Source organism: Salmo trutta, chromosome 24 (assembly GCF_901001165.1).
Source record: "Salmo trutta chromosome 24, fSalTru1.1, whole genome shotgun sequence".
Classification (NCBI taxonomy): domain Eukaryota; kingdom Metazoa; phylum Chordata; class Actinopteri; order Salmoniformes; family Salmonidae; genus Salmo; species Salmo trutta.
This window is the reverse complement of record NC_042980.1, coordinates 9,239,743-9,266,256: the sequence shown is the minus strand read 5'-3', so window position 1 is coordinate 9,266,256 and position 26,514 is coordinate 9,239,743. Positions and strand designations below refer to the sequence as shown.

The 26,514-nt window shown below is 41.5% G+C and overlaps 1 protein-coding gene across 1 annotated transcript; it reads left to right on the top strand.

Moving 5' to 3' along the window:
- Positions 1 to 8,644: 8,644 nt before the first annotated feature.
- LOC115160643 (twist-related protein 2-like) lies at positions 8,645 to 13,354 on the top strand. Its single transcript, XM_029710872.1, has 2 exons — positions 8,645 to 9,463; positions 12,285 to 13,354. Exon 1 carries the CDS (start codon positions 8,944 to 8,946, stop codon positions 9,430 to 9,432), a length of 489 nt encoding a protein of 162 aa, XP_029566732.1. The 5' UTR covers positions 8,645 to 8,943; the 3' UTR covers positions 9,433 to 9,463; positions 12,285 to 13,354.
- Positions 13,355 to 26,514: the final 13,160 nt, after the last annotated feature.

Genomic DNA, 26,514 nt, shown 5'->3' with positions numbered 1-26,514 from the left:
GTCTAAAATGTAGGAAAATAATGGGCTGGTGTGTTAAAATTGCCCGGGACAATTTCTGGTCCTAGTCCCTCCCTAGAAATGCTAACATTACAGCCTACAGTATCTTTATATGTCACATAAGAAGGGACTACTGCTACTGTTAAAGGTCCAATAGCCATTTTTATCTCAATATCAAATATTTTCTGGGTAACAATTAAGTACTTTACTAACAGGTTTCCATCCAACCTTTTTACGTGAGTAAAGTACATTTCTAATAAAAAATGTAATTATAGGCTTGATGGAAACAGAAAATGCATCAGTAAACGTTCCAAATGTCGACAAAACAAAATACCCCAGCCAAGGTGCGATCTTTTTGTGTTTGTAAAAATGTATTATGGAAGAAATGGCGTTTGCAACGCTTCTATGTGCAAATATTGATATAATAACCATCATATCAAAGTAAACTTGGAGTCACTCAATGACATATTGTATAGTCCTCCCACTACTACTCGTTGGGAAAGCATGCAGTTTATTGGGATAGAGATTAAATAAATTATGAAGAACTTCACACGGTGGTGAAAATGCAAGGTGATGATCTTGATGCTCCTTTGCAATAAATATCGAGGGTCTTATTCTGGTGACATGATCATCGATGCTTGGCTGCCGTTTGTCAAATAAAAATAATCTCGCTCTTTTGTCTGTAATAATCTCATGTAGGCTATACCCGCACTATGGCTGTGAGCTGTTGGCTAGAGCACACATGCCAATACCAGTGGGCACACTCGCTATATAACGCAAAAAAAATGTGTGAGGAAAATGATCGGTAGAGTTGAAAATGCGCTGGAAATCCATTTAACTTGACATTTTTATTCAGTACATGGGAATTTTACCGCAAAAGGCATTTTTACGTGCACTAAGTAATCTTACACAAGAAGTACATTTGTTTTAGAATATTCACATGAAAATCTGTTGCCAATTGGATGGAAACCTAGCTAGAGTGCTTTCAATTAAAATGGTCAAAAAGAAACAAAATTAGCTTCTTAGCAAAGGACAATTTCTCAAGCAAGAATATTGGTAGGACTTTCTGGGAGTGGTCTGAGTGGGGAGGGGTAAATAAACAATTTGCTTTGGAACTTTCTTATTGGTCTATTAACTAATTTACCTCATGTTGATTTTGCCATGCAATTCCAAAACTCCATCCCACCAAAACAGGCTGAAATTTCAGGTGGTCTTTTCCAACAGCTCTTAAACTAAAAGGGCATTATCATAATTTTCACAATTCCACAGTATTATTCCAGCCTCATAGTGTGGAAATATACACTGAAACATATAAATGCAACATGTAAAGTGTTGGTCCCATGTTTCATGAGCTGAAATAAAAGATCACAGAAATGTTCCATATGCACAAAAAGCTTATTTCTATCAAATGTTGTGCACAGATGTGTTTACATCCCTGTTAGTGAGGACATTTCCCTCTGTAATGCTGCATAACATGAGTCAGTCCTCCTTACTGGAAAAGAGTGACTTAATATTGTGAAATCTCCCCGTTTCATTGAAAAGCCCACAACTAACTTCCTCCATTACTGGGTCATGGTTGGCGGTAGTGGTGGTGTTGGTGATAGTCAGAGATGGACTGTCAATAGGAAAGTTCTCGCAAATGCCAGATGGGGTGGTCCATCTTTAGCCAATTGCGCCTGTCTATAATGTTGGAAAATAATGGGCTGGTGTGGGGTCCTATAGGAAAAAGATTGGCCTGTGTGTTAAAATTGCCCGGGCCTATTTCTGTTCCCAGTCCGTTCCTGGTGTTAGTGCCTGAGCAGGTGATGTTTACAGACTGTAGTTTTTGTAGGGGCATGTTTGTTCTCCTGATTCCCTTCAGTGTGTCACTCAGTGTGACCATTGTGGCTAACAGAGCAAAGTTTGCCCACAGCTGCTTGTCAAAACGACAGGGGAGAGAAATGCTTGGCTGCCGTTTGACAAATAAAAATAATCTCGCTCTTTTGTCCGTAATAATCTCATGTAGGCTATACCCGCACTATGTCTGTGAGCTGTTGGCCAATACCAGTGGGCACACTCGCTATATAACGCAAAAAATTGTGTGAGGAAAATGATCGGTAGCGTTGAAAATGCACTGGAAATCCATTTAACTTGACATTTTTATTCAGTACATGGGAATTTTACCGCAAAAGGCATTTTTACGTACACTAAGGAATCATACACAAGAAGTACATTTGTTTTAGAATATTCACATGAAAATCTGTCGCCAATTGGATGGAAACCTAGCTAGAGTGCTTTCAATTAAAATGGTCAAAAAGAAACAAAATTAGCTTCTTAGCAAAGGACAATTTCTCACGCAAGAATTTTGGTAGGACTGTCTAGGAGTGGTCTGAGTGGGAAGGGGTACATTTTAAATTTGATTTGGAACTTTTTCTTATTGGTCTATTAACTAATTTACCTCATGGTGACTTTGCCATGGAATGCCAAAACTCCATCCTACCAGAAGGCTGAAATCTCAGGCGGTCTTTACAAACAGCTCTTACACTTAAATGGCATTATAATAATTTTCACAATTTCACAGTATTATTCCAGCCTCATAGTGTGGAAATATAACTGAAAATGCAACATGTAAACTGTTGGTCCCATGTTTCATGAGCTGAAATATAAGATCCTAGAAATGTTTCAAATGCACAAAAGCTTATTTCTCTCAAATTTTGTTCACAAATGTGTTTACATCCCTGTTAGTGAGCATTTCTCATTTGCCAAGACAATCCATCCACCTGACAGGTGTGACATATCAAGAAGCTGAATAAACAGCATGATCATTACACAGGTCCACCTTGTGCTGGGAACCACTAAAAGGTGCAGTTTTGTCACACAACAGAATGCCACAGATGCCTCAAGTTGAGGGGACGTGCAATTGGCATGCTGACCGCAGGAATATCCACCAGAGCTGTTGCCAGGGAATTTAATGTTAATTTCTCTACCACAAGCCGCCTCCAATTTCATTTTAGAGAATTTGGCAGTATGTCCAACCGGCCTCAAAACCGCAGACCACGTGTATGGCGTCGTGTGGGCGAGCGGTTTGCTGATGTGAATGTTGTGAACAGAGTACCTCATGGTGGCGGTGGGGTTATGGTATGGGAAGGTATAAGCTACGGACTACAAACACAATTGCAATTTATCGATTTTAATGCACAGAGAAACCATGACGAGATCCTGAGGTCACGTCATGGTTTGTCATTCATCCGCCGCCATCACCTTATGTTTCAGCATGATAATACACAGCCTCATGTCGCAAGGATCTGTGCACAATTCCTGAAAGCTGAAAATGTTCCACTTCTTCCATGGCTTGCATACTCACCAGACATGTCACCCATTGAGCATGTTTGGGATGCTCTGGATCGACATGCAAGACAGTGTGTTCCGGGTGTTCCAATATCCAGCAACTTCGCACGGCCATTGAAGAGGAGTGGGACAACATTCTACAGGCCATAATCAATGCATATCTGTATTCCGAGTCATGTGAAATCCGTAGATTAGGGCCTAATTTATTTATTTCAATTCACTGATTTCCTTATATTAACTGTAACTCAGTAAAATCTTTGAAATTGCTGCTTGTTGCGTTTTTATATTTTTGTTCAGCATATATAAAACACGGGATATCACGTTTTTGACTCCACTGGAAGTTTAAATTAAAGAGTTGATATAAGGTTGATATAAGGTTGATATAAGGTTGTGTTTAAGAGCTAAAGCAGTGGCATCTGTGTGTTTCAGGGCAATGGTGGTACTAGGAATTACAGGTTAGAAAATACAAGCAATATCAATTTCGATTGCAGAGCAATAGGTATTGGTATGCTAACGGTAATCTGTTCATGCAAGCAGCAACACTAGTAGTAACAATGATTGCACTGTTAGTAGTAGACACAGGCAGTGCTACGAATGAAAACCAGCTGGAGCTGTTTCTCTGCTGAAGACCTTTTGTTCATCTTGGTATGAAACACATGCTCTCCCTCACTCTCTCTCCCACACCGTGACACATACACACTCGTGCATGCACCCGCGTGCACACACACACACACACACAAACACACACTGGGCCCTCATCTGACTACACTTTAGATCCACTTGCCTAGATCCTTTGGGGTATGATTTGTAAGGTTTGCGGTCCAAACACCGAGTTAACCATTTCTGGCATGCACATGGACAGTAAAATTCAACTCATCACAGAACGAGCGCCCCAACAACTAATCTCATTCATAACCTTTCGTAACAGTTCCCTAACCTTTGTCAGATCTGAAGGGGCCGAACCGGCGCCCATCGATTTGCCTTTTTAGGCAGACGCTTCATAAAAGCATTGACTGATGCCGCACATGCCGGGTCATATTTTTCTTTTCTCTTTCCCACCTCTCCCCCGGCCACTCGTTCTCTATTTATTACCCTGGTCTGAAGTCAGCATGCTGCATGCGGAGGATGTGTGTCGATTGATGTGACAGGCCTCTGTAGAAAGGATCTGGGCTTTTTAAGGGAAGGCCGGGCCCATGTGGAGGTGGTTTGGAGGTGTCAGGGAGATATTAATGCATCATCCTGCCTGGGTGAAATACAGCCCCGAGCTCATCTTTGATCTGATGCGGGTCATCTCACACACACACACACACACACACACATGCATGCAGACAAGCACACACGCGCATGCAGACACACACACAGACACACTCTCTCTCTCCCTCTCTGACAAGCTGTGGCTTCTATGCTTCGTGCCAGGGCGCTGGGGCCAGAAGTATCCTAAATTACCCCTTCTACTCTGGTTGGGCCCTGCATGGAATACATGTGCAGGATGCTCTACCTGTTAATCCCCTGGGATTCTGAAGGAAGGCATGGCTCATGGCTACAGGCCATAGGGATTCTGTCTGAGACTCGCTCAGATGTTTTCCACAACCGCTATTTTTATTGAAATTGTAAATTTCCTTTTATTCATTAGATCTGAAACAACAATCAGTGATGAGTTCAAAGGGTATAATCTGTGAAAATCTATGTAAATCTTCATAATCTGAGAAATGAAAATGTTTGCTAGTTAATCGTGAGAGGGATATGTCTGAAAACTGAGATACCATGCATGTAGGGATACAATTCCCAAAGCATGTTGTACTTACAGGTGAACAGGAGAGAATCACCCCCCACGCTTAGCAGGATAGGCATCAATCTAACAAGTGTTTTACAACATGAAGTATACGCAAATTAAAAGCTGCAGAAGAATGTTCTTTAATAACCTATTTGTCTTGAAATGTGTGTTTACATATTGACTTGGGTCATATGTAGCCTAAACTGTGCTTGAATTGAGTGAAACATCATATTATTTTTACTGGGAAGGTTGCACGGTGAAGAAAATTAGATTTGGCCCAGGACCATATTGCATAGCACAGTCACTGTGGAAGATCAACCTCTTACTCTCCATCTCTGACCCCACTCCCCTGGCCAAACTGCCCTCCAGCATTAACCTGCAGACGTGGAGCAAAGGGTCTTGGGGGTATAATCAGGGGGGAGTGAGCGTGTGCGTGTGTGTTTGTTGGTCTTTTAAGTGCTGCCATGTCTATTGATGGTTTATTCCTTTTTCTAGACTGTTAAGAAGGTGGATTACACATGTAAAATATTACATATTTCTTTAAACCCAAGATATCCTCAGCTTCAATTACTAGTGACCAAACTTCTACCTTTTTTGAGACTTTCCAGAGTCGGTTTTGGGGACTCTAGATGCGGGTAAAAGCTGTGTGACATGCAATATTACCATCCCTGTCAAAGAGATACACCAGACCTGGCACTGAGATGGCTGTACAGGCAGGAACCTGTGAGGGGCTGCCAGAATATGTCCTCACACCAGGATCATGTACATGTGTTCAAATAATTGTGCAACTTCTAAAATTGCTCTCTGCAAAAATACATCTGAGTTCCGCTTATTTTCAGAAAGCTAAAGTAACAAATAAGCCTACAGTAAATGCATTAGGCCTACATATTTGTAGGTTATTAATATATGCAAACACATGTAAACCTATATACAATGCCTTTAGAAAGTATTCAAACCCCTTGACTTTTTCCGCATTTTGTTGTGTTACAGACTGAATTTAAAATGGATTAAATTGAGAATTTGTGTCACTAGTGGAATAATGTTTTTAGAAATGTTTACAAATTAATAAAAAATGTAAAGCTGAAATATCTTGAGTCAATAAATATTCAACCCCTTTGTTATGGCAAGCCGAAATAAGTTCATGAGTAAACGTTTGCTTAACAAGTCACATAATAAGTTGCATGGACTCACTCTGTGAAATAATAGTGTTTTGACATGACTTTTGAATGACTACCTCATCTCTGTATCCCACAGATATAATTATGCTTGAGGTCCCTCAGTTGAGCAGTGAATTTCAAACAGATTCAACCACAAAGAACAATTCCTCGCAAAGAAGAGCACATAATTGGTACAGTAGATGGGTTTAAAAAAAATTAGGCAGACACTGAATATCCCTTTGAGCATAGTGAAGTTATTAATTACAATTTGGATGGTGTATCAATACACCCAGTCACTACAAACATACAAGCGTTCTTCCTAACTCAGAAGGCCAGAGAGGAAGGAAACCGCTCAGGGATTTCACAATGAGGCCAATGGTGACTTTAAAACAGTTACAGAGTTTAATGGCTGTGGTTAGAGAACACTGAGGATGGATCAACAACATTGTAGTTACTCCACAATAACCTAATTGACAGAGTGAAAGGAAGGAAGCATGTACAGAATAAATATATTCCAAAACATCCATCCTGTTTGCAATAAGGCACTAAAGTAAAACTGCAAAAAAAGGTGTCAAAGAAATGTACTTTGTGTCCTGAATACAAAGCATTATGTTAGGTGCAAATCCAACACAACACATCAATGAGTACCACTCTTCATATTTTCAAGCATGGTGGTAGCTGCATCCTGTTATGGGTATGTTTGTCATCTGCAAGGACTAGGGAGTTTTTTAGGATGAAAAGAAACATAATAGAGCTAGGCACAGGCAAAATCCTAGAGGAAAACCTGGTTCAGTCTGCTTTCCAACACACTGGGAGATGAATTCATCTTTCAGCAGAACAATAACGTAAAGCATAAGGCCAAATATTCACTGGAGTTGCTTACCAAGAAGACATTGAATGTTCCCGAGTGGCCTAGTTACAGTTTTGACTTAAATTGGCGTGAAATCTATTGCAAGACTTGAAAAAGCTGTATAGCAATGATCAACAACCAACTTGACAGAGCTTGTAGAATTTTTAAATAACAATTTTCAAATATTGTACAAGCCAGGTGTGAAAAGCTGAATTCAGGCTGTAACACATCAACATGTGGAATAAGTCAAGGGATATGTTATAATTTCTGAAGGCACTGTAACTATTTTGACAGTAGGCTTACATTGGTCTACCCGGATGCTGTAAAACGCATTTTCAAGTGTTGTTTATAAAGTTAATTTTAAACAGATATCGAGGTACAGTATTTGAGTTCATAGAATTTATAAGAATAAAATTGCACAAAATAAAATCTTCCATCTGGGTGAATTTTCTCACTTGTTATTTATTACATTCCTTCACATATTCTTCCAAGGAATTTAACCCATGCCAGTATTTAACTATGAGGAAGGATTTCCATGAATTCTATTTAAATACTACATTATTTTAGATAAAGGTAAAACACATACACAGTGGGATTTTACTCCAATGTTAAATTGTAGACGTCAGCTGACTCGGGAAAAACGGAGCATTTTGGCCGCAGATAATTCGAGAAATCACACACTGTTGGAGAATGGGGCCGTTAATACGAGCCAACTGCGCACTGTTATGTGTAGAAAACATGACATCACACATCAGGAGGTGGAACTTTGACAAAACGCATGCTGGAGGCATCCAGAGAAACATGAGAACTTTTCGGTTAGTTTAAGCTTTCTTCCTGTTTGACTTCCACATTATGAAAACTGGGAAAGCATACCGACATTTGATTAGATTAGGGAACAAGAGTATATATATATCCCCCTGTCTGCATAGGGTAGGTATTTTTTATGTATTACAATACGGTATGTTAAAACTACGCTCACTAACAAAATGTTTACTGAATTTATAGACTTGAATAAAATATGAATTTCATTTTATAAATGCACAGTAGGCTATTAGGCCTACTAAGACGCATAGTAGAGAGACCGCAACTATATAGATTTTTCAGATTACATATAGGCCCAGCCTATTTGTATTTTGGTTATTACATTGGCTTATATTGATCATGTATTATATTCATCATGAAGATGTCGCTATTGTACTAAAATAGTCAATACGGGATTAAATGGGTATTGTTTATGATTATCAAATTATAAAACAACACACTTCATAATATGAATCATGCATTTATTAAAGGCCTAATAATCATGCTATATTTGTTGATTTTTTTTAAAGGGTCTATTAGTTATTGTCTATTTCATACCAATTATGGAAGAGGTAGGCTAGAACATGAATTATTACAAATAATAATAATAATAGGTCTTATTGTTACTTTTGTCATTCATATTTGATTGTTTTGACATGATTCCGTTCTGAGGTCCTGGGCCGCTATAATATAGCTATGGAGTGTAACATAAGACTGTTCCCTCCTGTTTATTAGCTGGCCAATCAGAGCCCGATACTGCCTCCCTCTTCACTAGACAACTATTTAGCATCTGAAACTGGGATAAAGTTTCCCCCCCAAAAAATTGGGAAAAACTTCCTGCGAGAGAAGGACTACCTCAAGCGTAGGTTTGAAAGTACCCTACTCCCAAAACGTTGAGAAAATAATATTCGTAGAGTAAGACATTCTTTAAAACTTCTTTCTGTAGGTGTCGGCATATTCTGATATATTTTGTAACCACAGTTTCAAAAGTGGAGACCGTTTTTTCTTTGCTATCCTTGCATTTCTTTTAACGAGAAATGGAAGAGGGCTCAAGTTCTCCCGTCTCCCCAATGGATAGCCTACTGACCAGTGAGGATGAGTTGGACAGGCAACAGAAAAGATTTGGAAGGAAGAGGAGACACAGTAAAAAGTCGAGCGAGGACAGCTGTCCGGGTAACGTGAAACCGGGCAAAAAACCGAGTCCGAGCAGCAGCACTCAGTCCTACGAGGAGTTGCAGAACCAGCGGTGCCTGGCCAACGTCAGGGAGAGGCAAAGGACACAGTCGCTCAACGAAGCCTTCTCGTCTTTACGCAAAATCATCCCCACGCTACCCTCGGATAAACTGAGCAAGATCCAGACACTAAAACTGGCCTCCAGATACATAGACTTCCTCTATCAGGTGCTACAAAGCGACGAGATGGACAACAAGATGTCGAGCTGCAGCTATGTTGCGCACGAGAGACTCAGTTACGCTTTCTCCGTGTGGCGGATGGAGGGCGCGTGGTCAATGTCTGCATCTCATTAGCATCCAAAGCCCTTCACTCAATGCCAAAGCGGTAGGTGGTACTATCAGCGTTACCTCTCATGCGAAAATAAGAAAGAAAACATTTTGCTAGTCCGAAATGATTATTATTAGTAGTAGGCTATTATGCATAAAGGCCGTGAACATAAGAGTGGGGCATCTTAGGGCAAACATAAGAACCTGACATAGTTTGTAGGTTGTTAATGATCCTGAAAAAATATGTTGAGGCTTTAGCGAAAAGTCAGCGTCAGGTCAACTATTGCACAAATGATCTGAAAGCGAAACAATTTCCCCTTTACTAGAGTGAATTAGGAATGAAATAAGTGTAGCTTATCCAATTACTCAGTTAATGCTCATGATAGTCATCTGGGTAGCCTTCTTTAACATTCTTTAACATCCACGCCATGGCATCTGCAACTTGCAAACATTTCACCAGTACGCGCGCACTTGGGGTCTGGCGCGCAGAAGCGCATGTGGATGACCTGAGCACGAGCCAGGTTAATACACAGTTAGACAAGTTCTCCATCAGCATTGCCTGACAACACCACTGCTAAGTGAGAAGGAGAAAATAGCCCTTCTGAAATGTTAGTGAGGGTCGTTGAACACTTAATTTACAATGAGAATATGGCTGCTGTTTGATTATAGACATGGGAAGTTGGTGCTCTGAATGTAGCCAAAATAATGTTTTTGGAACATGTTTTATTTGCCAAACACTGAGGTAGCAACCAAAGACGACTATAAAATATGCTTCACTGACTCTGGGGGGAGTGAAATGGTTGAAACGTCAGGGTTGTTTCTTGCTGTGAGTGGCATGACAGCTCGAAAACACATTAAACTCTGCAGTGAAATGTCAGTCTAGCATTTAATCCTTGTCCGTTTTTAACGACTTTTTAAGATGCGAGGCCTCTGAGGCCTATGGCAGATAGAGGGGTAGGCCGCATCAAAACGCAGCAGCCTTCAACAGCCTACCACCAACCACGGGTAATTCACATTCCCAATGGAGCGCTTTCCTGTATGGAGACCGCAGGAATAGCAACGCTCGACTTGGGCCGGAGAGTTCAAACCAGCGTTGTATTAAAGATGCGAGGGCATTGGGCATAGTGGGTATACTGGCGGCAAGTCAAAAATGGATACGGTCTTTTGAGAGTTTCTACTCCCCTTATCGCTGCACAGCGTTACCCAACCGTTGTGCGTCTTTGAGCTGTGAAGCAAGCCATTGAAACTCATTTATGCATGCTACAAAACCATCTGATAGTGCATTTGTTTTCTTGTCTAGTGCCATTGGCTTAGGCCTAATTTAATTATAGTAGCCTAGTCTAATTCTAATGTACAGTTTTGTACAGTGGAGAGCCTTGCAATTTGCATAGGCCAATATGTTAAAAGAAATGTAGGCTGCTACAAAACAAATAGGGGAAAATTTATTAATATGCCTACATCTTTTTAACAGATTAGCTATACGTCTTTTTAACAGATTAGCTACCGGCCAAAATAGTATTTATGCTCTGAATAGTAGCCCACCAATTGTAAGTAGGTTACTGATGTCTTGGAACAGAAGTTACACATTTATTCCGTGAAAGAAACATTTCCAGTTAAATAAAGCCTGATTTTGGTTTGTTTAGTTCCCATGGACTGGTACCATGAAGTTTACACACCGCCCACTCGTATAAAACAGATCTTCTGTAAAGAGGACAAATAAACTACACTATGGTAATTTGCGCACTGTACATTTAAAGGTGGCCTTTCTCGAACTAAACCGGACGTCTTTTCCGTATCCAATTCTGTTGTCATTGCTGTTTTGGGTTTCATTAGTCTGTGTGGAATGGCAAAGAAAAGTAAGTGAGAAAGCTCGTCTTAAAATGTATTTGTTATCGTTAAACGACATTATAAAATACATCTCCCTGTAGCTCAGTTGGTAGAGCATGGTGTTTGCAACACCAGGGTTGTGGGTTCGATTCCCAGCACAGAAAAAAAATGTATGAAGTTGTATGAAATGTATGCATTCACTACTGTAAGTCACTCTGGATAAGAGTGTCTGCTAAATGACTAAAATGTAAATGTATCTCGACAATGTATGCGGCTGAAATCATGAGGCCTATATTAGTCTACTCGTAATTATACTAGTGACACGTGCATTGTGCTATTTGATCATGTAATCAGCATAGCTGGTTTTTCTTCAACTAAATCAAACAAATCCAAATGTATTTAACCCCAAAATATCTGAATATCAAATTGTAGTCTACTAATATTTACTAAACGAATTCAAGAAACAAAACGGCCATCTAAAATCTAATAGGCCTACAAACATAATTGCTGCATTTAAGCTTTGCTCGTAAATCACAGAAAGGAACTGTCATCTTAGTAGTAGCCTACTATGAATTTAGAAATGTGCATTTACATAGGCTACATTATGAATAATATTACTGCATAAATATTTCAATATTCACTCATCCATATAAATGAAAACATCCTAAAACAGACAGGTGCTCAAATCCCCTGAAGTCTGTTTGGCCTGCTCATATATTTTCCAGTGATGCAATTACATAGGCCACTGTGGTTTATGCATCACATTTAAAATGAAATCCCTTTCCGTTGTTGACATATGGTTTCACTCAGGGCCAAATCATTGTTTAATTGATGACTTCCCATGCCAGTGATCGTGTGCCACCCTTAAGGCCAATAGGCAACGCACTGTGTCATGGCTAGCCTATACACTCTCTTTCAGGAATTAAGTGCAATAAAGCTATGCATGTAATGCATTAGTAATAATCATATTGCTTGATAACGTATATGCATTGCAATCTGTAATATTGGTAATTGGCGCTAACATTTTGACGTTTTCTTTCTTCCCCTTGTAGACTGTTTACTTCTACAAAGTATGAAGACACCAAAGGATCTATTTGAAGAACCCACGAGCCTCAGAAACAGGGCCAAGAGGTATAATGTGGCGCACAACTCTCCTGGAGTGCTTTGAGTGCAATTACCTAACACTTGGAACAGTGTGAGAAGGAGTGAAGATAACCCTGAAAAGTTACATACTCAGACAGTGTTGTAAGACGCTTCTCGTGTCTACTGCTGGCGTATTATCACGTTGTTTTAATGTCGGAATGGTGATGATATTAGGAAAAAAACATATTTTATCTTTTTGGGGAAATTATATTTCGTTCTGTTTGTAAAATCTCAAAATAGAAGTATATATTAATGTTTCGAATTGTACATAGGCCTACCTGTATGTATATTCAGCTTGTAAAGGGACCAATGCAATTTAGAATACGTTCTTGAAGTACGCTGCATGGATTTTTCCAGATTTGACTTATAAGCAAGTCTTTCAACTCTGTCCAATGTACATTTTTTTTAAACTTATTTATTAAAACACGTATTTTTGAACAATGTAGTTGAGCCATTTGATTTATGTTTCCATAGAATACCATAGCATACCCATTTCAGACAGAATATGTGGTATATTATGCAACCTGTAGCCCCTTATTTACCACTTTCTTGTATGGTATATCCCTTTTATATCAGTGGGTAACTGGCAAATTGGTAGGGGAGAAGGGTGGGTGGGTGTTGTTTATCCATGGAGGCTTTTTGCATTTCAAATCAGGGAGGTATTAAACAATGGAAGTGTTAATGAATTTCCCTGCAAAAAAAGTATAGAATCGTTCACACAGACCTGATACCTGGTATTTTGGTTACAGGGTGTGTGAAAATGCAGGAATCAATTAGGTGTTTTTGTATCCCTACCCATTTCAGATATACAAAAAAAAACTGGTATAAAAACGCAGGCATGGGTAAAATAGTGGGATTTCGGTCTTCATGAAAAGGTTTTAATAATATAGGCTATATCCCCTCTATTTCGATGTAAATAATTCCAGTATGTCACACAGTAAAGGAATAATCTAAGATTAAATAAACGGATGAAAAACCATAGGCCTACCTTTTTTTCTCTTGGTCTTTTTCCATTTTGTTTGAGCTTTAATTTAGAAAATAATTGCATAATGAATATGTTATTCGCTGACAGTGTGTATGTAAGTGTCTCTTCCACGTTTTCTCCAGATAATCTTATAGACTAGGCAAAAACAAACACCCCATTCACTGCTTATTGTAAGATTGTATTTAGGTTTTCTTTCCCCGCTCTTGTTGTGGAAAGAAATCACCAGCTAAAAGCCGTCATAAAACCGCAGGGCTTCATTAACAGTGGGGGAAATTCGAGCCAGTTTCAAACCAAAGGAATGTAAAAGGGTTATCCGCCTTAATAACAACGTAATAATTTAAATAGTGATGCCTTGCGGGGAATTCTTTAATGAGCAAGGGACCCCGAACCACCCCCGATATAACGACAATAACTATCGCCCAGCTTTTAACTACCGGGGCTAGTTAACTTTTCCTTTCAATCTAACCCCCACACCATCAAAGCGTAACATTTTCGCATTACATTTTTCCAGACTTGGTGAAGATATAAATAAAAAAAAAAAGTGAAAGGACCTTATTGTCAAATATGAACACAATGCGCACACATTGGGGTCAGTCACTGTTGAGGGTTTTAGCATTCCCTCCATTTTGAGAAACCGTTGTTATAATGTGGCTGCTGTTAATGTGTTGACTATTTTTGACTTGCTTGCCATTTGTGAGTATGTAGGCCTATGGTCCTTTTGAGAAAGGTGACTTCAAAAACGTTAAATTTCCCTGCAAGCGTCTTCAGCAGATATCATGAAAAATACTCGGAAAATAGAAAACTCACCTATTGTGGTTAATGATGTTCAGGCATGTGTAAGACGAATTCCTATTTTGAAGGCTAGAAGCCTGACTGCAAGCTACTGGCAGAAACATGCTCCAAAAACCTGGATAAACTTTATTAAGATGAGTGTTCAAATCCTTGTGGAGGAAATCTGGCTGCGTGTTTGAAGTGGAAGCACCTGCGATGGACTGTAATATATATCCTCCAGTTGTGATGCTCTTGGAGGCTGCAGTAGGCTAGCCTATAGTCTACTCAAATAGGAAGCTGTGGCGTGAAGTCACATTGGCCTAGGCTATTCCCCATACTCGCACCTGCACAATATCCAATAGCCCTAGGCCTACATTCATTGCATGCACCTGTTCTGATTAATTAAAGCACCAGTAAGAAAGAAGCTTTTTACAATTTTTAACATGTATTTTATCAAAATGTATATTTATCAAAATGTAAATTAACCATAGCACAGAGGTTTAGCCTTCTTCTAAATAATGTTTTCTATCTTACCAAAAAGGGGTGCAACTTTCACTGGGGACATACCATCACGGCTGTCTAATCATCCCCAGTTTACAATTGGCTCATTCATCCCCCTCCTCTCCCCTGTAACTATTCCCCAGGTCGTTGCTGTAAATGAGAATGTGTTCTCAGTCAACTTACCTGGTAAAATAAAAATAAATAAAAATGGCATTTTTGTTTTTTCATTACTCTGTGATACAAAACTAGCTACATGTCATGCAGCATATGGAAATGTTTTGTAGCCTTTGTTTTGTCTCATTTCAACAGAAGTACACTTGATGATGTACCATTGCACCATTAGCTAGCTCACTAACTTTAGCTATTATTTTTGCCTCAATCACACTAGACCTAAATCAAACGATGAAACCAGCGGCCGAACAATTGAAGATCGATATTCGGATGTTTTTTTTTCAGCGCAATGTGAGTTTTCATTAGTCAGTAAAGCAATGCAACGTTATTGATCTGTCAGTTTCCCTAGCCAATTCCCTACTTTTCACACTGACATGGTATAAACAGCTCAACAGGCTTCACTGTCATGGGGCACAGTCAGTACACAGCAATATGCTCATTATGTCTTAGCAGGATCAGATGGTGACAGGTGTCCCTCCAGGGTCAGACAGCCAGGGAAGACCAGTCTACAGAGCTCAGGTGAACTTTTAAGAATATCATAACAATCAGTGAATGGACACAAAGTTCCATCTTGAGTTGATGGGTTGGCTACAGTCTGGGATCTGGGAAAAATGGTCATTCATATTGTTGAACCATCGATTCTATTCATGGTTAATGTAATGTATAAATGTACACCAATGTAATTCTTTGTCATGCCTCATCTGAGCAGGATCAGATGGTGACAGGGGTCTTATCAGTGGCAGGCAGCCGGGGAAGACCGGTCTGTGATGGAGCTTAGGTGATTTTTTTCAGAAACAACACTATTTTCTCTGTGCAGCAAACAGTGGACAAGCAAGAAGCTTCAAAGATTGAAACTATTTTAAGGCAGTCTGACAAAACTCGAAAGTACATTTCCAAACTGTCTTTTCCCGATGACACAAAACATGTAAAGCTAAAATTTGAGGAACACATGGGAGACACTATTGATGATGATGAATGGATACAGATATGTTTGAATGCCCAGTCATGTTCATATCATCTCAGATTGTCCCTTCAACCTGTTTGCTTGGAAATGTTGATACTAGAGACTGTTATCAGAAGAAATTGTGTAACCTAGCATTTATAGGGGCTAAGAAATGCATTGCCATTAATTGGAAGGTTGGTTATCCTCCCACAATGGGTGGAAGAAATGTCTATGTTATGTATCACTAGATTTGATTTATTACAAGAATAAGGGTATACTGTGCAACTTTCATAAGGTCTGAATGCTTTATATGGAATGCAGTACGACAAAATGAGTCTGTGTTGAAAACATGCCCATGTCAGGGGAGATAACTATTTTGGCAATCCCTAGCTGCTGGACCTGCTCAGTCCTGGCCCTGGGTTTCTGAAATACGCTGGTTATCACTCTGGCCTTGGCCTAATACCTGAAACCAATAATGAATGTTTCACTAAGATCCTAAAGATGAGTGGGGTGTGTTGGGTTGGGCTGCTGCAGGGCCATGGACCACTAGGGGCAGGACGGGATGACCCAGCTATGCTGTGTGCAAGTAAAAAGAGCTCTACAGTACTATTAGGCCTATGATGCGAATTCTATGGAGGATGTACTGTTTCTGTGTGTTAATGTGTAGGTGTATGTGTGTTTTTGTAAAACTTTTGTTTTCCAAACCATTCCTTGAGACATAAAAAAAGATGGGAAGGAAGTTGAGAGAGTTGAGTTATTGACTAGACTGGTGGGGGTCGGGCGTGCAGGCGGCTCAGTCTGGCTCGGCGGTCTGGCTGAAATTTGATATAAAGGATGTCTTAATAAAGACAATCAAGTCTTTGTACTTTATTTGTAAGAGTTGTTCATTTGTTAGGCTGTTGGTTAAATGTGCGACACAATATTGATTATTGAATTATCATTGATCTAGTTCAGTCTTATTAATCACTTAAACATATTTAATAATGTACTCCTACCTAGCTTGATGACTGGGCATTTTTGCTTACTTTATGTTGTTCTAAATAGAGACAGCAAGAAGGGCCATGGGTCATATTAGATTGTGTAGAAATGCAGAAAATTAGCTTTAGATGCCCCCCAAAATGGGAGGACCCCAAGACCCCCACCAAGTTATGTCCCACACCACTTCTAAAACTAAAGTTGCACCCCTGCTTACCAATGATGAAGGCTACATTTCAGCAATGGATGGGTGAATAGATTTGCAATCTCTATGACGAATTTCAATCTACTTGTTTCAGGGTCACTCAGATATAAAGTGATATAAAGTGGCATGATACATTTAATATGGTAGCAAGTGACATTGATTAAACCCTGGAACAAGCCAGGCATGGGAGTTTAAGGAATAGAAGAGTTTATAGATGGATAACCTATATCCAAGTAGCCTCTATGCACTTTATATCTTGCAAGTGTGGAACTAATCTTGGCATAGGCCTACGTGTAGGCAGGCTATAACTAGGCCTATTAGTTTGTCACAAAATTATTTTTCATCATTACTTTAGATTAAATAAAATATATATTTTTGATCATTTATTTAATTAGTAAGGCTATTTCCTTGCACTAAAAAGTTGAACTAATCAAATTCAGGAAAGTTAGGCATTGATGTAAATGAGAGCAATAGGACAAGGCTGTCTTGTTGGTTGGCCTTGCATTGTAGTCGTGGTTGTAATGGAAGACGTCCAGGTGGCGATATGAGTAGGCCTACGAGGACCATTTTGCCTAGTTCGGCCATCGGCAGTGATAACGGCTCATTGTCCCACGTCCTCACAGTATGGAAAATCGTAAGTGTTTCCCATAAAATCTGACGTAAAAAAAACTATATAAAAAAAAATTCTTAAACGGGGGGGGGGGGGTTCTACTAAACTAAAATATGAAATTGTTTTAAGATGGTCATACCAAGGATCATTTAGCTATTTGATTTAGAATTTTAAAATGTAAAATATATAAACAAATGATTTTATCAGACATTGAATTTGCCCATAGAAACACATTGAATAATAGATTCATACATTGAAAAGGAAGTTGTTTTAAAGGGTCTGTCCTTTATCTGAGAGGTATAAGAAAGATAAGGATTTTTTAAACCTTAACCGAAACATTTTTGCACAAAACACTTCCATACACACTCTTGGCCTTCTCTCAACCAGCTTCATGAGGTAGTCACCTGGAAATCATTTCAATTAACAGGCGTGCCTTGTTAAAAGTTAATTTGTGGAATTTCTTTCCTTCTTAATGTGTTTGAGCCAATCAGTTGTGTTGTGACAAGGTAGGGATGGTATACAGAAGATAGGCATATTTGGTAAAAGACCAAGTCCATATTATGGCAAGAACATCTCAAATAAGCAAAGAGAAATGACAGTCCATCATTACTTTAAGACATGAAGGACAGTCAATGTGGAAAATTTCAAGAACTTTGAAAGTTTCTTTAAGTGCAGACGCAAAACCCGTCAAGCGGCATGATGAAACTGGCTCTCATGAGGACCGCCACAGGAAAGGAAGACCCAGATTTACCTCTGCTGCAGAGGATAAGTTCATTAGAGTTACCAGCCTCAGAAATTGCAGCCCAAATAAATGCTTCACAGAGTTCAAGTAACAGACACATCTCAACATCGTCTGTTCAGAGGAGACTGTGTGAATCAGGCCTTCATGGTTGAATTGCTGCAAAGAAACCACTACTAAAGGACACCAATAATAAGAAGAGACTTGTTTGGGCCAAGAAACATGAGCAATGGACATTAGACCGGTGGAAATCTGTCCTCTGGTCTGATGAGTCAAAATTTTAGATTTTTGGTTCCTACCGCCGTGTATTTGTATTCCCACCGTGATGCATGGAGAAGGAGGTGTGATGGTGTGTGGGTGCTTTGCTGGTGACACTGTCAGTGATTTATTTAGAATTCAAGGGACACCAAACCATTATGGCTACTTCTTAGTGGTACTATCATTTGTTTTTCAACAGGACAATGACCCAACACACCTCCAGGCTGTGTAAGGGCTATTTGACCAAGAAGGAGAGTGATGGAGTGCTGCATCAGATGACCTGGCCTCCACAATCACCCAACCTCAACCCAATTGAGATGGTTTGGCATGAGTTGTACCGCAGAGGAAAGGAAAAGCAGCCAACAAGTGCTCAGCATATGTGGGAACTCCTTCAAGACTGCTGGAAAAGCATTCCAGGTGAAGCTGGTTGAGAGAATGCCAAGAGTGTGCAAAGCTGTGATCAAGGCAAGGGTGGCTACTTTGAAGAATATCAAATATCAAATATATTTTGATTTGTTTAACACTTTTTTGCTTACTACATGATTCCATATGTGTTATTTCATCGTTTTGATGTTTTCACTATTATTGTACAATGTAGTAAAATAGTAAAAATAAAGAAAAATCCTTGAATGAGTAGCTGTTTCCGAACCTTTGACTAGTACTGTAAGTGTGTAGCCCAAGCTGTTCTGGCACTACAGACAGAAGTTGGCAGATTGGCGGAACCGACTTCAGACGAGTCCCATGACGCTTGTGGGGGACATAGAGCAACACAGAGAACACCATCATGTTCATGAGATTCTCATCTTTCCATAGAGTCATTTTAGTTTGTAGGCCAAACCGTTTGGACGATCCAGACGTTTTTGTGAGAAGAAGGGAGCAGTGCTCGCAATAGTCTCCCACTTCTATTTTCTATTAGTTTACAATTCTAAACTTGGCAAAAAGGGAATGGGAACAATATCAAAGAAGGAACATGGCATTCTCTCGCCCTCGTTTCACAGGCCTGCTCCTGCCCATATCAAACACGTAGGTGTAGGCCTACTAGCCCACTAAACATCACAGTGCTGGACGTGGCCCAGCGAGTGGTGCTTTCCAACCCGCTGGTGCTGGATGGAGGTGAGCGCTTTTCTCCACGATGGCTTGCATAGCTGTCCATTTGTGCTCAGTTTTAATAGGCACAATATTAGTTACACCACCCCTCTTGTTATTTCTATCTCTCTCACACACCTTTTCTAATTATGCCGGTTCGCGATCACGACACGCAGGTTAAAATATCAAAACAAACTATGAACCAATTACATTCATTTAGAACTGACTTCTGTTTTAGCGCTTGGCAACGCAGACGCTCGTTGGCGCGAGCGAGCAGTGTGGGTGCAATAATTGAATAATATAGATTTTTTTTTTATTTTGCAACGCTCGCACATGCGACTCGAGCGGTGTAGTCAGCCTGTTACAGGCTGCGTTGCAAAATAACGTGAGCGCGAGCATTGAAAATAAATTTAGAAATCTATATTATTCAATTATTGCACCCACAGTGCTCGCGCGCTCCAACGAGTGTCTGCGTTGCCAAGCTCTAAAATAGAAGTCAGTTCTATTTGTGACGCAGATCGTGCTGCAAGTCCTGCCTCTCCCATCTCCTCATTGGTTTATAGAAGCAGGTGACTGAAAGACGAATGAGGTCGGTGGCAGAAATGCACTTAATTTATGATATAAATAAAGTCCAGAGAAGAAAAAGCCTAGAAAGTAGAGATGACTAGAAACGATTCAGTTGACCGTTTTATTGGTGGATTAATTGTCAGAGTAGAGGACCTTGTGCATTTCAGGTAAAATAACAACTCAATGTTTATATCCCAGGACAAATTAGCTAGGAACAGCAAGCTAGCTAAATAGGACAAATTAGCTAGCTAGTGCAAGCTAGCTAGCTAAATTGCCATAAATGTTTAATGCTTTTCGACCTGTCCCCAAATTAATGTAATTGGTTCATAGTTTGTTTTGATATTTTAACCTGCGTGTCGTGATCGCGTTTGGTGTGGGGGGACAAAATAAATGTATGCACGATGGCGCACGATTTGGGTTCCGTGTTAGGAATCATAGCTTTAATCTGGATTCACCTTGTCAGTCTATGTCATGGAAAGAGCAGGTGTTCTTAGTGTTTTGTATAATCAGTGTATATCGATGTGTGCCTGATGCCACCCCTCATCTCTGATTCTCCACTGGGGCAATATCAAGTGTGCTTATACACTATTTAGTGTGGTCTCAATCAAATGATCCATAGCCTATAGGCTAAGAAATGCATGCTCGGGGGAAGCATAGAGCAAAGTTATATTTCTAAGATAGCTGCTGGGATGATGTAAATACAACTAGGCTGCATTATAAACTGCGAGGGATATTCCAACCCTGAGCCCCGGCCTACTCTGACCTTGCTGATTCAAAACGTTTTGTGTGCTGCCTTAACCAATGGCTGTGCTGTGTAGGCCTACGGTGGTAGTTCAGGAGAAGTCAAAGGCATCCTCCGCATTGTTTTTAGATTAGGCCTAGTCCAGAAAATGCATTATCTTGCGAGCGGACTAGCCTATTGTCTATGTTCTGTTCAGTTTGAGAAGGAGAGCGTGAAGATGAGGAGGACCGGAGATCAACTTTGATAGCTTGCTACTACTATAATTGATTTTATTAAATACAATATGTTTCTTGTCCATGATGTAGGCCTATTTATCAGTTATTGACCTCACAATTAGCCAGATTCGAGTAATTTACATTGTGGTGCTGAAACTTGAATCAGCAGCCCTGGCACAATTAATAAGAAATGGACAGCTCATGGTGCTGAAAGGATGCAAATTTGAGTAGGCATAATTAATTTCAATGACTTAAGAGGGCTTTGTGTTAGAGCCTATTTCTTCCTATTTAAAAAATAAGAGCTAGGTCTACCTGTTTGACAAACCAAATCAGGCTATAGGCTGCCATATCCATAGATTTTGTCTGTCAATTCCTCCACCCACCATGCACTCTTTAAACAGCTTACCTCATGTCAGTGAAGGGATGTTAAGTTAAAACCAAGACTCAAATTGATGGGGTAGGAGAGAGTATGCCATAGGTCTACTTTTTATGAAAGAAAATGGCCAAAAGCACAGGCCTACCTACCCCTTAATAGCTTAAGATTTTGAAGAAAATAAAATGGATCCGATTATATAAAGTGATCTATAACAATGCTTTGGTCCGCGATGCTTTATGCTAGAAACAAGCTGTGAAATACCCAGGAAAGACTCTGATGCATATGGGGATATTATTGCTTCTTTTGTTTGACATTCAGAGGCTGAGCTACATACAACCTTCTATATTCGAGGAGAAATAAATGACTTTGCCCGGGAGTAATCAAGTTCCGTCACTATCGATTGATTAAGCTATTCACTTTCTGTACTGTAGGTGTTCCAACCCAGACAGCTTTTAGGGAAGCACTTTTGACCTTCTGTCATTGGGTTTAGTCATAGATGAGTAGCCAGCAGTTAAAGCTTAAAGTTTTCTGCCTCGGTAGGCCTACTCTGTTTGGGGTGGAAAGGTAGACCTAACTCTTTAAAGTGCTCAGACTCCTAATGACGTCTCAGATGTATTTATTTGCAAACAGGGACAGTTTCGCTACAAACAATACACACTGATTTGGCATTGGACAAATATGGTAAGATGAACACATACTCCTATCTCTCCATCCATACTTAACACTGTAGAAACTAAATACATTACAAAGGAACGTCTTGATTAGTGTTATGTTAGCTAGCTACAAAGTTGCTTTTGTATCATGACAAGGTGTAGTACTGAAACTATCGAGGTCACCTAGCCAGCTACACCTAGCCAGCTACATGTTCAAACAAAGTCAACAACGCAGCCACTGCTAGCTAGCCTACTCCACCAGCCAGCAGTACTGTATCATTTTCGTCATTTTAGTCAATAAGATTTTTTGCAACGTAAGCTTAACTTTCTGAACATTCGAGACGTGTAGTCCACTTGTCATTCCAATCTCCTTTGCATTAGCGTAGCCTCTTCTGTAGCTTGTCAACTATGTGTCTGTCTATCCCTGTTCTCTCCCCTCTGCACAGGCCATACAAACGCTCCACACCGCGTGGCCACTGCCACTCTAACCTGGTGGTCCCAGCGCGCACGACCCACGTGGAGTTCCAGGTCTCCGGCAGCCTCTGGAACTGCCGGTCTGCGGCCAACAAGGCTGAGTTCATCTCAGCCTATGCTACCCTCCAGTCCCTAGACTTCCTGGCGCTGACGGAAACATGGATCACCACAGATAACACTGCTACTCCTACTGCTCTCTCCTCGTCTGCCCACGTGTTCTCGCATACCCCTAGAGCATTGAGCCAGCGGGGTGGTGGCACTGGAATCCTCATCTCTCCCAAGTGGACATTCTCTCTTTCTCCCCTGACCCATCTGTCTATCTCCTCATTTGAATTCCATGCTGTCACAGTTACCAGCCCTTTCAAGCTTAACATCCTCATCATTTATCGCCCTCCAGGTTCCCTTGGAGAGTTCATCAATGAGCTTGACGCCTTGATAAGTTCCTTTCCTGAGGATGGCTCACCTATCACAGTTCTGGGTGACTTTAACCTCCCCACGTCTACCTTCGACTCATTCCTCTCTGCCTCCTTCTTTCCACTCCTCTCCTCTTTTGACCTCACCCTCTCACCTTCCCCCCCTACTCACAAGGCAGGCAATACGCTTGACCTCATCTTTACTAGATGCTGTTCTTCCACTAATCTCATTGCAACTCCCCTCCAAGTCTCCGACCACTACCTTGTATCCTTTTCCCTCTCGCTCTCATCAAAAACTTCTCACTCTGCCCCTACTCGGATGGTATTGCGCCGTCCCAACCTTCGCTCTCTCTCTCCCGCTACTCTCTCCTCTTCCATCCTATCATCTCTTCCCTCTGCTCAAACCTTCTCCAACCTATCTCCTGATTCTGCCTCCTCAACCCTCCTCTCCTCCCTCTCTGCATCCTTTGATTTTCTCTGTCCCCTATCCTCCAGGCCGGCTCGGTCCTCCCCTCCTGCTCCGTGGCTCGACGACTCACTGCGAGCTCACAGAACAGGGCTCCGGGCAGCCGAGCGGAAATGGAGGAAAACTCGCTTCCCTGCGGACCTGGCATCCTTTCACTCCCTCCTCTCTACATTTTCCTCTTCTGTCTCTGCTGCTAAAGCCACTTTCTACCACTCTAAATTCCAAGCATCTGCCTCTAACCCTAGGAAGCTTTTTGCTACCTTCTCCTCCCTCCTGAATCCTCCTCCCCCTCCCCCCCCTCCTCCCTCACTGCGGATGACTTCGTCAACCATTTTGAAAAGAAGGTTGACGACATCCGATCCTCATTTGCTAAGTCAAGCGACACCGCTGGTCCTGCTCACACTGCCCTACCCTGTGCTTTGACCTCTTTCTCCCCTCTCTCTCCAGATGAAATCTCGCGTCTTGTGACGGCCGGCCGCCCAACAACCTGCCCACTTGACCCTATCCCCTCCTCTCTTCTCCAGACCATTTCCGGAGACCTTCTCCCCTACCTCACCTCGCTCATCAACTCATCCTTGACCGCTGGCTACGTCCCTTCCGTCTTCAAGAGAGCGAGAGTTGCACCCCTTCTGAAAAAACCTACACTCGATCCCTCCGATGTCAACAACTACAGACCAGTATCCCTTCTTTCTTTTCTCTCCAAAACTCTTGAACGTGCCGTCCTTGGCCAGCTCTCCTGCTATCTCTCTCAGAACGACCTTCTTGATCCTAATCAGTCAGGTTTCAAGACTGGGCATTCAACTGAGACTGCTCTTCTCTGTGTCACGGAGGCTCTCCGCACTGCTAAAGCTAACTCTCTCTCCTCTGCTCTCATCCTTCTAGACCTATCTGCTGCCTTTGATACTGTGAACCATCAGATCCTCCTCTCCACCCTCTCCGAGCTGGGCATCTCCGGCGCGGCCCACGCTTGGATTGCGTCCTACCTGACAGGTCGCTCCTACCAGGTGGCGTGGCGAGAATCTGTCTCCGCACCACGTGCTCTCACCACTGGTGTCCCCCAGGGCTCTGTTCTAGGCCCTCTCCTATTCTCGCTATACACCAAGTCACTTGGCTCTGTCATATCCTCACACAGTCTCTCCTATCATTGCTATGCAGACGACACACAATTAATCTTCTCCTTTCCCCCTTCTGACAACCAGGTGGCGAATCGCATCTCTGCATGTCTGGCAGACATATAAGTGTGGATGACGGATCACCACCTCAAGCTGAACCTCGGCAAGACGGAGCTGCTCTTCCTCCCGGGGAAGGACTGCCCGTTCCATGATCTCGCCATCACGGTTGACAACTCCCTTGTGTCCTCCTCCCAGAGTGCTAAGAACCTTGGCGTGATCCTGGACAACACCCTGTCGTTCTCCACTAACATCAAGGCGGTGACCCGATCCTGTAGGTTCATGCTCTACAACATTCGCAGAGTACGACCCTGCCTCACACAGGAAGCGGCGCAGGTCCTAATCCAGGCACTTGTCATCTCCCGTCTCCCGTTACTGCAACTCGCTGTTGGCTGGGCTCCCTGCCTGTGCCATCAAACCCCTACAACTCATCCAGAACGCCGCAGCCCGTCTGGTGTTCAACCTTCCCAAGTTCTCTCACGTCACCCCGCTCCTCCGCTCTCTCCACTGGCTTCCAGTTGAAGCTCGCATCCGCTACAAGACCATGGTGCTTGCCTACGGAGCTGTGAGGGGAACGGCACCTCCGTACCTTCAGGCTCTGATCAGGCCCTACACCCAAACAAGGGCACTGCGTTCATCCACCTCTGGCCTGCTCGCCTCCCTACCTCTGAGGAAGCACAGTTCCCGCTCAGCCCAGTCAAAACTGTTCGCTGCTCTGGCACCCCAATGGTGGAACAAGCTCCCTCACGATGCCAGGACAGCGGAGTCAATCACCACCTTCCGGAGACACCTGAAACCCCACCTCTTTAAGGAATACCTGGGATAGGATAAAGTAATCCTTCTAACCCCCCCCCCCTTTAAAAGATTTAGATGCACTATTGTAAAGTGGTTGTTCTACTGGATATTATAGGTGAATGCACCAATTTGTAAGTCGCTCTGGATAAGAGCGTCTGCTAAATGACTTAAATGTAAATGTAAATGTACCATAAAGGAGATATTCCACCCATACTCTTGTCCACGGTGGTCTGCGAACCCACAACCTTCAGGCCCGCAGCCCTGTGTGCTATCAAAATGTATATTTTACCATGCAATGCTTACAGGAAGAAGAACCATTTCTAAAACTGCATATTGAAGGCTCTTCTCTGTCCAAGAAGACTGCTATCCATTTTATGTTTTAATTAGGCTATTATTTTGGGTATAGGGAAGGGTCACTTTTTTTTAAAGCTTTCAGGGAAGGTAAAACATATTTTGTTGAAGGGAGGGCCATCCATTTAAATTTCAGAGAGGTCCAATTTTCTCCATGTAACCCTTATTATAAATTACCTTCACTGACAGGTTTCGCTGTACCATTGTTTCCGAGTACCCTAGAGAGGAAAGCAAGTGCAGATTCGTGCTTCTACTCCTGCATTGCTTGCTGTTTGGGGTTTTAGGCTGGGTTTCTGTACAGCACTTTGACATATCAGTTAATGTAATAAGGGCTTTATAAATACATTTGATTTGATTCATTAGTGTCATGGTTGCACCATCACTACAGCGAAAACAGCTAGCTAGCTTCTAGTCCAACCAGGCACAACATTTTCATCATCCTATTGCGGATCGCTGGGACCGCAATTTACATTCATAAACCATGTCGTGGTCAGGTCGAAAAGTATTCACGTGTCGTTAACTATTTGTTTACACTTTGTTCAGTCATGTAACCTCATTGGCTAGGTAGCCATCAACCTGGTAACTTCACCAGTATATTCAAACATTTGGGGGGACAGAAAGAAAGGAAAGGGATAGCTTCTTCAGGAGAACAATGGTCATGGCAATGAATGACA

What these genes read in the sequence shown, in the direction of transcription:
- LOC115160643 (XM_029710872.1), top strand. Translation starts at nt 8,944, where the DNA reads ATGGAAGAGGGCTCAAGTTCTCCCGTCTCCCCAATGGATAGCCTACTG.